Raw genomic sequence first — 12,302 nt, 5'->3', positions numbered from 1 at the left:
ATCCAATTTACCACCCCATCATCCAGATCATTATTGTATATGACAAACAACATTGGACCCAGTACAGATCCCTGAGGCCCACCACTAGTCATCGGCCTCCAACCTGACAAACAGTTATCCACCACTACTCTCTGGCATCTCCGATCCAGCCACTGTTGAATCCAGGAAGTTAAAGGTTGGGATCAGGGAATTAAGTGGAGAAGTAGGATAAGATTGAATGTTCTTTAAGGAAAAAAGATTAAATTGAAATTACAGACAGGTATTAAGCAATGAGATGTTATGAATGCATTAGGAGATAGAGATGGCTCCCAGTGGCAGGAAGATAATTGTGATTTTAATAGATTAAGCTATAATAATCTGAAATGTCTTGCTTGAAAAGGAGTGGAAGCAGATTCAACAAGAACTTTCAAGAGGTATTTGGACACATTCCCTTTAGAGTCTAAAACAAACTACAGCACAGAAATAGGCCCTTTGGCCCATCTAGTCAGTGCTGAACAATTTAAACTGCCTACATGCACCAACCTGCACTAGGACCATAGCTCTCCATAGCCCTACTATCCATGTACCAATCTAAACATCTCTTAAACATTGAAATCAAACTCGCACTTGTCCTGGCAGCTCATTCCAAACTCTCACGACCCTTTGAGTGAAGAAATTTCCCCTCATGTGTCCCTTAAACATTTCACCTTTCACCCTTAAAACATGACATCTGGTTGTAGTCCCACCCAACCTCTGTAGAAAAAGCCTGCTTGCATTTACTCTCTCTATACTCCTCATAATTTGTTATACCTCGTTCAAATCTCCTCTCAATCTTCTACATTCCAAGGACAAAGTCCTAACCTTATTCAATCTTTCCGTTTAACTCAGGTCTTCCAGTTCCAGCAACATCCTTGTGAATTTTCTCACCTTTATATACATCTTTCCTGTAGGTAGGTGACCAAAACTATACACAACACTCCAAATTAGGCCTTACCAATGTCTTATACAACTTCAACATAACATCCCAGTTCCAGAGCATCAGCAAGAATGCCTTCATTTATTCCTCACTCCTGAATGTTGAGTTGCTCGGCCACCTCAAAACATTGCAATCTCTGTAGAGAGGAAGCAAGTGGGAAAGAGTTCCAGGAATTTAGATAGGAAGGGTCCCAGTGAAGGGAAATAGCAATGTATTTCCCAGTCAAGGTCAACTGTGACTTTAAAGCAGATTGACTGCTACAGATGCCTACATCTGCTGCCTCTGAACTTCAAGGAGACAGGGACAGTAGATCAGGAACTGTTGCCAGAAGAGATCTGGCAATCTGCTGCAGTGCATTCTGCAGATGGTTCACATTGTTGTGATAGTAAACGAGGGAATAAACATTTAAGAAGAAGGATTGGATATCAGTGCTCTACTATTGCCCTTGATGGAGATGAATTGTGGTTGTTATTCAAATTTGAACCCTCCAAGTGGTCAAGTCACTTAGTGATGGGGTTTCCAGCCTCACCACCTCTTGAAGTCATATATTTATCAAATTTCTGAGAATTTAGTGATGCATAATACATAATATACAAATTGAACAGATATGTCTTTTAGATACCATATGGTGAACACTGATGTTTTACAAGCTGAGAAACTTTGTAACACAAGCTGCTCAGATAATTGAGCAAAGAATGAAGCCTTTAGGCACATGATCTGCAGCTTAGTATGTGGAGGAGCTTGTCTAATAATAATTATGTGCAGCACCTTGGAATGCTTTCCCATATTACCTGCTTATGAAACATGGGGTGTTTTCACTGGGACCATTTGTTAATTTGCCTGAACAAATTACACCGAACAAAAGACACAGACTAATATTCATTGTTTACATAAAACAGTGGAATATGGTCAAATACTTCAGTGCACCTTATTGTAACTATGGCAAAAATCACACTTTAATTCAAGCAGTTACCTGTTTAGAAACAACAAAATTCTTACATTTTTTACAGTACAGCTACAGCTCAATAAAAAACAACTGTCTATTCACATTGTATTAAATAGATGATCGATTCTGAAGGTGTGATGAAGGCCATTTAACTTACTTACACGAACACATCCTTAACACATTGTCTCTTCACACACTCACATGCACATGTCACCCTCTTCACACACACACTTGCACATTCCCTTTCACACACCCATCACCCTTCACACACCCACATGCCCCCTTACACACCCATAGAACCATAGAACATTACAGCACAGAAACAGGCCTTTTGGCCCTTCTTGGCTGTGCCGAACCATTTTTCTGCCTAGTCCCACTGACCTGCACCTGGCCCATATCCCTCCATACCCCTCTCATCCATGTACCTGTCCAAGTTTTTCTTAAATGTTAAAAGTGAGCCCGCATTTACAACTTCATCTGGCAGCTCATTCCACACTCCCACCACTCTCTGCGTGAAGAAGCCTCCCCTAATGTTCCCTTTAAACTTTTCCCCCTTCACCCTTAACCCATGTCCTCTGGTTTTTTTCTCCCCTGGTCTCAGTGGAAAAAGCCTGCTTGCATTCACTCTAGCTATACCCATCATAATTTTATATACCTCTATCAAATCTTCCCTCATTCTTCTACACTGCAGGGAATGGTAGGGCACTGAGGAGTGCAGTATAACAGAGGGATCTGGGAATACAGATACAAAATTCCCTAAAAGTGGCATCACAGGTAGATAGGGTCATAAAGAGACCTTTTGGTACATTGGCCTTTATAAATCAAAGTATTGAGTATAAGAGTTGGAATGTTATGGTGAGGTTGTATAAGGCATTGTTGAGGCCAAATTTGAAGTACTGTGTGCAGTTTTGGTCACCTAATTACAGGAAGGATATTAATAAGGTTGAAAGAGTGCAGACAAGTTTTACAAGAATGTTGCTGGGACTTGAGAAACTGAGTTACAGAGAAAGGTTGAATAGGGACTTTATTCCCTGCAGTATAGAAGAATGAGGGGAGATTTGATAAAGGTATATAAAATTATGATGGGTATAGATAGAGTGAATGCAAACAGGCTTTTTCCACTGAGGCTAGGGGAGAAAAAACTAGAGGTCATGGGTTAAGGGTGAAGGGGAAAAGTTTAACGGAAACATTAGGGGAGGCTTCTTCACACAGAGAGTGATGGGAGTGTGGAATGAGCTGCCAGAAGAAGTGGTAATTGTGGGCTCACTTTTGACACTTAAGAAAAACTTGGACAGGTACATGAATGAGAGGTGTATGGAGGGATATGGTCCAGGTGCAGGTCAGTGGAACTAGGCAGAAAAATGGCTTGGCACAGCCAAGAAGGGCCAAAAGGCCTGTTGTTTCTGTGCTGTAATGTTCTATGGTTCTAACCTTGCGAACAACCCTTAACACTTCTACAGAAACATTGTGGTCTCTGATTGGTTCAATGATTCTAAAGTTTTTGATCCACAATTTTATTTCAAGTATTAATCATATATCTAAATATTTCTTCGTTGGACCTACAGTTGAACCTTGAGTTATTGTTCAACTGTTTCACTAATTCACTTGACTTTAAGCTGTTGTTTGATGTATGAAGATCTCTTTAAAAGATAACCCGTTCTACAGTGCCAAACTGAGTACCTGATTGTTGAAAATAACAATCATCCTACCTCAAAACTCCTTTGGTGATTTTGTGATTTGGTGGCAGGTGACCTCCTTCCTTCAACCACTCGATCTTGGGCGGTGGGTGACCAATAACGGAGCAGGTGAATTCCACAGTACCACCGATGTTTTTCACCTCAATCTGTGGAGATATTCGTGCAGCCGGGGGAGCTGGTGTCATAAACAGCACAAGAAAGAAGAGAAAGTCAGTCTGTGACATTGTGGTGTCTGAATGTCTATAACCTAGAGTGGCTGCTGAGACCCCCTCTCTCTAGTAGATCACCAGCAAGTGAGGACAGTTTCCTTACTGGCAGCACATCCACACGTCAGATCTGTAACTTCTTACTACAATCTATTAGATAGCACAGTGGGGCAGCTAGTAGAGCCAGTGGTTCAGTGCCAGCTCTGACCTCCGATAATACAGAGTCAACACTTTTGCCTGTGACTACGTTGATTTACCTGGAAGACTCTAATTTTCTTCTTCCCAAAAACATGCAGGTTGTTAGTTAATTTAAACACTATAATTTGCCTGTGAAGGCGCGTGGCAGAATCTGAAGGGGTGTGTGGTGATAATAAAGAAGGATTAGTGTGAGGTTGGTATACATGGTGGTGAACGCACATAATGGGCTGAAGCACCTGTTGGAGCTGTTTACTTTTGGGACCGTGGGAACACCTAGTCTCTTGTCTAGTCTGACGTCATCCTATGCCTGTTCCATACATGTCAGCTAGCAACAATCAACACACACAAAATGCTGGAGAAACTCAGCAGGTCGGGCATCATCTATGGGGGAAGTGAATAGTCAATCTTATTAGGATGAGACCTTTCATTGGGAAGCACAAAATGTGTTTTGATCCAGGTATCCAACATCTGTAGTCTCATAGAACAGTACAGCACAGGCATGGGCTTTTGGGCTCCAACCTAATTAAATTACACAATGTCCACATCCTTCCATTTTCCTCAAATTCTTGTGCCTATCTAAACATCTCTTAAAAGTCTCTGATGTTTCTGCCTCTACCACCACCCTAGCCAGTGCATTCCAGGCAGCGACCACTCTGTGTCAGAGAACTTACCCCTCTCATCTCCTTTGAAATTACTACCCGCCCCACCTTACCCTCTGGTTTTAGACATGTCAACCCTTGGAATAAACACTTCTTGTCTATTTATTCCTCTCATAATCTTATAAACCTCTATCAGATCTCCCCTCAGCCTCTGTCATTCCAGAGGGAAAAACCCAAGTTTGTCCAGCCTCTCATTATACCACGTGCCCTGTAATCCAGGCAGCATTCTGGTAAACCTCTTCTGCACCTCCTCCAAAGCCTCAACATCCTTCCTATAATGGGGTGACCACAAACGTATGCAATTCTCCATACGTGGTCCTAATCGAGTTTTAAAAACTGCAACATAACTTCCTGGCATTTGAACTCAATGCCTCGACTAATAAAGACAAGCATGCCATTTGCTTTCTTAACCACCTTATTAACCTGCGTAGCCAATTTCAGGAGGCTATCAACTTGGACCCCAAAATCCCGCTGCTCATCCACACTCTTAAGGGTCTTGCCCTAAACAATGTACTGTCGCTTTGCATTTGCCCTACCAAGGTGCAACACTTCACATTTGTTTGGATTAAACTCCACCTGCCATTTCTCAGCCCATATCTGCAACTGATCTATATCGCGCTGTATTCTTTGCCAGTCCTCTACACTATCCACAATTCCAATCTTAGTATCATTTGCAAACTTACTAACCCATCCAACTACATTTACATCCACATCATTTATACACGTCACAAACAGCAGAGGTCTGAGCACAGATCCCTGCGAAACACCACTAATCAGACATCCAGCTAGAGTGAATCCATTCGAACACCACCCTCTGTCTTCAATGGACAAGCCAGTTCTGAATTCAAATGGCTAATTCACCATGTATCTCAAAGACCTTAATCTTCAAGATCAGCATCTCCTGAGGGACCTTGTCAAACATCTTAGTAAAATCCATGTAAACAACATGCACATCTCTACCTTCACCAATCACCTGCATCAAAAAACTCAGTCAAGTTAGTAAGACATGATTTGTCCTGAACAAAGCTAAGCTGACTCTCCCTAATTAAGCCAGGGCTTTCCAAATGTTCATAAATCCTATCCCTAAGAATTCTCTCCAGTAACTTCCCTACCACTGACATGAGACTCATTGGTCTAAAGTTTCCAGGATCATCTCCGGTTCTCTTTTTGAACACTGGAACAACATTAGCTACTCGCCAGTCCTCTGAGACCTTGCCTGTGGCTAGAAAGGACACAAAGATATTTGTCAAGGCCCCAGCAATCTCTTCACTAGCCACTCTCAATAACCTAAGGTATATCCCATCAGGTGCTGGGGACTAATGCCCTTGAAGACACCCAACACCACCACCTCCTTTCCCTCAAAATTCCCGAGCATATCAATAAGCTCAGCACTGACCACCCTATCCTTCACGTCCTTCTCCTTAGTAAATATTGATGTAAAGTACTCATTAAAGATCTCACCCACATCCTCTACACCCAAGCAAATATTCCCCCTCTATCCTTGAGTGATCTTACCCTCTCCTTATGGCCTCTTGGGATTCTCTTTAACTCTACTTGCCAAGTACCTTTTATGGCCTCTGCTGGCTTTCCTTATTCCCTTCCTGAGTTCTTTGCTGGCTTCTTTACAATCCTTGGGGACTCTGTTTGATCTTAGCTTTACATAATTTTCTTTTTTCTTCTTGACTAAATTCATCACCACTTTTGACGTCAAAGGTTCTCATACCCTGTGCTTCCTTATTGGAACATACCTGCTCTGAACTCTGTGCAGTTGGTCTTAGATGTGGATTCAACCAAAAACGGCTGTTCTCAACTAATTCTATCTAGTTCCTGCCAAATGCTCTCGTAATCTGCCCTGCTCCATTTAATACTTACTCTGATCTATAGCTATTTTAAATCTTCAGTTGTGGATACTGTTCCCTATCTGTTCACCCATCCAAGCTCATTCCACAACATCACATCCAGTAGAAGCTCCTCTTCTTGTTGGACTATTATCCGAGGGCAGAACTCAGGATGATGGTCCCTAATGGTGATTCCTTTGCTTGCATCTTTGGAACAGCTCTATTTCTATCTTTAGTATCTCTTTTTTTTCCTTTTCAGGTTTCTTTTGAAGAGCCTGACCTGGAGTTACATGATGACTTTGGTTCTTTACGGGAATGGGACCCACTCCCAGGGCCTCACGACTGGCCACTTTTCAATATGCCACGGATGCAGCCTAGAAGACTAGCGTGCCAGATTTTCGTGGCTCTGGAGGCAGGCGGATTCGAGGTCGGTGCCACCGCAGAAAACTGGTGTGTCATAGGATATGGCAGATCGTAAGCAGTGAACTGGCTGCTGGCTGTGTGCCCAAAGACCAGAGATCGTTGGGCTCAGGACTCAGAAAAGGTGACACAACAGACTTTTAACATGATAAATCGGTGAGTTGTTTTGTTGCGTCTCCCCTCTCACTGTGAAACAGGGACACCTCTTTGTCCCTTATTCCGGAGAGAGAGAGAGAGAGCCTGTGGTATGTCGAATTACCAGGTGAACGAGGAGTCTTTGGGGTACTGCAAGTCTGTGTTGATGCTTTGCTGCACGTTTGAGTGCCCGGTGGGGGGGCGCTGATGTTTTTTGTGGTGGGGAGGGGGATCGTTGCTTTACTGCAGCTTCTGCAGTAAAGGGAGCTGGGGAGGCTTTGGGGTTCTAACATTTAACTGTCATTCATTCTTTGGGGCACTCCTCAGTTTTCATGGATGTTTGTGAAGAAAAAGAATTTCAGAGTGTATATTTTATACATTTCTCTGAGATTAAAGCCCTCCTAAAAGCACCTAACAAATTCTTCTCCATCAAAATCTCTTGCTCTCAGAAGGTTCCAGTTTATATTAGGGATGTTGAAGTCCCCACGACAACAACCCTATTGTTTTTAAACCTTTCCTCAACTGAGGAGTTTCCTCAATGTCCAGGTGGCTATTGGGGGAGGTGGGGGCACCTATAATTGAATCCCATCAGTGCTTGCATCTGTTCCATGTTTGAGTTCTACCCATACAGTCTCAGTGACTGAGTCCTCCGTAATATCTCCTCTGAATGCAGCTGTGATATTGTCTTTGATTAGTAGTGCAAATCTATTACTTTTACTTCTCTCTCTGTCATTTCTAAAACATCAAAATCCCGAGACATTCAGCACCCACTCCTGTCCCTCTCTCAACTACGTCTCTGTAATGGCCATAACATGATAGCTCCATGCTCTGAGTCCATCATACCCATAATACCCCTAGCATTAAATTACCCACATTTCAGACTATCCATCGTATCATACCTATTACTTTGTTCCTACCTGTTTCTTTATTACTGGCCCTGACACCTATCTTCCTCTTCATTCCTCCATTTTTGACTTGGTGCTCTGGTTCCCATCCCCTTCACCCTCTGACTCCTTATCAACGATGTCTGTACATTGTTGGGAATGTAGGTTTGTAACTCACTTGTGCGGCTGCCAGGCCTTTCAAATGCTTCCACTGGCCGTGCCTATGACTGGGTCCCAGTGCAGAGCAGGTAAGTGGCCCCATACATAAACCCTGAGCATAACCAGAACACTCCATGTCTCACAGAACCACTTAGTGTCTGAACAAGCCTACTGGTTTTCCCAGCCTTTTCCTGTTGCATGAGCACTCAAACCTGGATGCCAATGTAGTCATCTTCAGCATTTTGCAAATGCTGGGCATTTCAATATGTGGACCCTCTCCTTTTCTGTTCCTTTCTGTGCTTTCCACTACATCTCATTAGCAATCAAACTGCTAATAAGAACAATCTCTTGTTGGCTAAGTTGCACGTGGAAGTTCTCATGTCTAGTTTTTACGTTTACCCATTAGCTATCTTTGATTACTTTGACACGTCCATAAACCAAATGAAGATTATGTTTGAGGATGTTGAATCCAAAAATCCAAACAGAGATGGACTGCATCATGCTGCACGTAGGACATTCAGCCAGTTCCACTGGTGATAGCTCTTTGATAGACGCACTTCCCCTCTTCATTTCCCACAGTATGTTTCCCCTTCTGTCATTTACCTACTTTCCATTTGAAAGTGATGGCAATGGAAAAGAAAACAAGATTGTGTAGCGAAGTGAAAGGATTAAGAGGCTGTACTCACATTTCACAGTTACTGTTGCAAATGCATCACTTTCACCAACTCTGTTCTTCACCAGACACCGGTACTTGCCCGAGTCAGACACCACAGCGAGGTTAATCTGCAGGATTCCGTTGCGTTTGATAGCCCGGTCAGGTAAGGTTCCATTTACTTTAGACCATTCATATGTGATTGGTGGGGTTCCTTGGGAAAGGCAGTGCAGCCGGATGATCTCACCCACACGGACGGTGACAGTCTCGACATCAAAGGTGGCATACGGTGTAGCTAAGGAACAGGATAAGTTAATCAGGATACATTTAATACCTATTGTTATTTTGACCCTATGTATCTCAAAGCAATGGTTACTTTAGGAATGGGATGATCAATTTCACAAAATACAATCAAGCTGTCTTTACAACACACACAAAATGCTGCAGGAATGCAGCCAGGTAGGTTTTGGGCCAAAACCCTTCCCCCTGTTTATTTCCTTCCACAGATGCTGCCTGACCTGCTAAGTACCTCTAGCAATTTTGTGTGTGTGTGTGTGTGTTGCTCAAGATTTTCAGCATCTGCAGTATCTCGTGTCTCCAAGTTGCTTCTACTACATTTGAAACCAGTAAAGAGACTGAGCCAAATTGTTGACGGTTCCTTTCTCACAGAGGGGCCACCCAACCTGTTCACTTCCTTTAGCACATTGTTTGTTGCTTAAAACCAACAAAGATTACTGACAATCTCCTGCGGCACGTCCTGTTACCTCATTTCCCAGTCACTGAGAATGCCTTTCCAGAGCGAACAGCCTCATGCCGTAACTAAGATGGACAAATAGGATTAAATAGGTGGGTCACTGGGCGGTATTGGCTCAATGGACCAGAAGGGCTTGTTCTGCACTGTACCTACAAATAAAAATGAACTTTGAGTTTGCGTTACCAAGGCCACCTGGGGAGGTCAACCTGTCTTCAAAATCTTCTGCAAAACATCTGTGTTCATTTTAAGATTGTAGCGTAAAGAAATTGTACAAACTCCACAAAGTCTGCACCAGAGAACAGGATTGAACCTGGGTCACTGGAGTGGTGAGGTAGCAGCGCTATGAAAGATCCTCTCCAGGTTGTGAAAGGACTCAGAAATGCAGCAGAAAACAGAGTTCCAAGGTTGCAGAAAATGCCTGCAGTCCCAGAAAATCCACCCCACTGATGACCCAAGCATTTGATCATATGTACGGATTGCACAAAGGTTGTTAGTCTGTAGTTGGAGAGGACCTTTAAGAATTATTTTCTGAACTAGAATTGCAGCAACACATCAAAGGCACTACATTATCAGTAAAGTGGCTTTTCTCCATTCCCTGCTCACCCAGTTTCTTCCAGAACTTTTCACCTGCATGCAATTCTAGCTGTTTACACAGTGCAGTTGACAGATTTAATATTTACACACCTACCAAAAAACCTGGAACTTCTCATTTTCAAAGAGTGCTTAAAACATTCTGGCAAGGCTACAGATGCTGGGAAAAGTGTTGGAAATACTCACGTAGCCAGGCAACAACTATTGAGAGAAAAAGAAAGTTAACAGTCCAGTCTGATGACCTTCATCAGCTCAGATGAAAGATTATCAACCCAAAGCATTAACCTTTGTTTTTCTTTCCACAGATGGTGCCTAATCTGCTGCGTGTTTGCAGTACTTGTTGGTTGTGTTCCAGTGGGGGTGGACTTACTTTCGACATCCAGCATTATGAAGAGCTCATTGAATCCAGCAGAATTGGAGGCATTGCAGATATACTGGCCGGAGTCCTGCAGGCCCACGTGAGGAATGACCAATGATCCATCAACAATCTTGTGTTGCCATGGCAATGGGGCCCGCAGTTTAGACCACTGAATAATTGGAGTGGGATAACCTAGAGACCAGAGGGAAAATCAAGGGTTAATTCAAACAAAGTGTCACAAAGAAATTTTTTTCCCTTTTGTCCCTTTTCCCTTTTCCAGGCTGGCATTTAATACTAGATACCTATACCCTTATCAATTCTGAGAGCTGTTCCTTTTTACAGAGGTTTTAAATTAAAAACTAGTGTGAATCTCACTGGAAACATCAGGTAGCTAGAAAGTACAATTCCCAAAGTTGCCTCAGTTACAAAGTTTACTCAATCTAGAAGAATTGAGGGACATTAATCTGAGAGGGGAATGTCACATGTCAGATTAAAGAATAGGTCAGAAAAGGACCAAGAAGAGGCTACAAACTCATTTCTCTGATGAAGAGGAAGACACAGTAAAGGAAAAATTTTATACCTATGTAGGAATGTAATCACTAAATGGTGGTGAATGGTCACTAAACTAAAGGAAGGGATACAGGGATTCTTGTGAGTGAAGGTCTCTTATTGCCATCCTGCACGACATTAGCACCCCTGCAGTGGTGTAAACAAGTTTTGTACCCTTCCGGTGGCTTTTGAGAGTAACTATTGACCCATTCTGTATTCTACCAACTAATATCCCAGGTAGCACAAATACCACAATGTCAATTCTGGAATGTGTTCTGCTGACCACCACCTCAAACTAGTTACATCGCAACTAACTGTCGGCTGTCCGCCGATTTTGATGATGACAACTGTGTTTGTGCAGCTCATCTGATGTGTGTTTGGAGGTGACTGTAGAGGTCAATTCTTAAACGGCATAGATGTGTGGGGACAAGGGAATTGTCCTGATCCTGTAGGCAAGGCTGTTGCTGCTGCTTTTCCCTTCTGTCGAGCAGTGTCCAGCTCTGCGTGATGCCCATCTTCTAAGTTGCTGTAAGCAAGTTTAACAGGTGTGCCAACCAGTTCTGTTGGGTGCCCTATGTTCCAGAGATCAGGGAGTAAGCCCGCTATAAGCAATGCTGGCTTTCACATAGTCTTTTTACCTCTTATGAGGTCCATCATGGCTTCTGCTTCCTTGTGATAATTGACCATAAAGCAGCTGCTTAGGGAGTCTGGAGTCCTCAATGTGTTAAACATATCTGCTCCAATGAAGCTGTGCTTTCAGGATCATGGCTTCAATACTGATAGCCTTAGCCCTGTTAAGGACTTCCAGCTTTGTGATAATCATTCCAGCGGATACCTATAATGGATCTCAGGCTGTGCATGTGAATTGCTCCAGCAATTGGTCCACATTACACAACCATTCGGGAGGCTAGTGAGGACAGCCTTGTACAGGTTGATCTTAGTGGACATCTGGAAATTGTGCTGGCTTAGCTCAGCTGATTGCAGGCAGCCCAGGCTCTGACTAGCCTTGCAAATCCTGTTCATTTCTTTATCCACGAAATCATCACTGGAGCTGACACTGCTGAGGTGTTTGAATTCCTTTACTACCCTCAGTGTGTGCCTTCCATGGTGATGGAAGGTGGCACAACAGTGGATCCAGAAGCAGGCTGAAATAAGGCCTCTGTTTTGTGTAGACTGATGGTGAGGACAAACTGACATGTGTGGGCCACTGGAGTGTAGACATCCTCATAGACGATGACAATTTAGCTGTCCTGGATTTGGATGCAGATCAAGCAATGATCCATCGAGTCTGTGCTCTAAGG

General features: G+C 43.1%; 1 protein-coding gene across 6 annotated transcripts in view; it reads right to left on the bottom strand.

Annotated features, from left to right (window-relative positions):
* hspg2 (heparan sulfate proteoglycan 2) overlaps positions 1-12,302 on the bottom strand; it is a 528,874-nt gene that overhangs the window by 80,454 nt on the left and 436,118 nt on the right. For all 6 annotated transcript variants that reach the window (XM_073031647.1, XM_073031648.1, XM_073031651.1 and 3 more), the window contains 3 exons: positions 10,465-10,644; positions 8,784-9,044; positions 3,611-3,773 (listed from right to left, as the gene is read on the bottom strand). In XM_073031647.1, coding sequence (XP_072887748.1) covers positions 3,611-3,773; positions 8,784-9,044; positions 10,465-10,644 — 604 coding nt within the window. The remainder of the gene's footprint in view (positions 1-3,610; positions 3,774-8,783; positions 9,045-10,464; positions 10,645-12,302) is intronic.

Source organism: Hemitrygon akajei, chromosome 29 (assembly GCF_048418815.1).
Source record: "Hemitrygon akajei chromosome 29, sHemAka1.3, whole genome shotgun sequence".
Lineage (NCBI taxonomy): Eukaryota > Metazoa > Chordata > Chondrichthyes > Myliobatiformes > Dasyatidae > Hemitrygon > Hemitrygon akajei.
The sequence above is the reverse complement of the archived record's forward strand: the minus strand, read 5'-3'. Positions and strand labels throughout refer to the sequence as shown.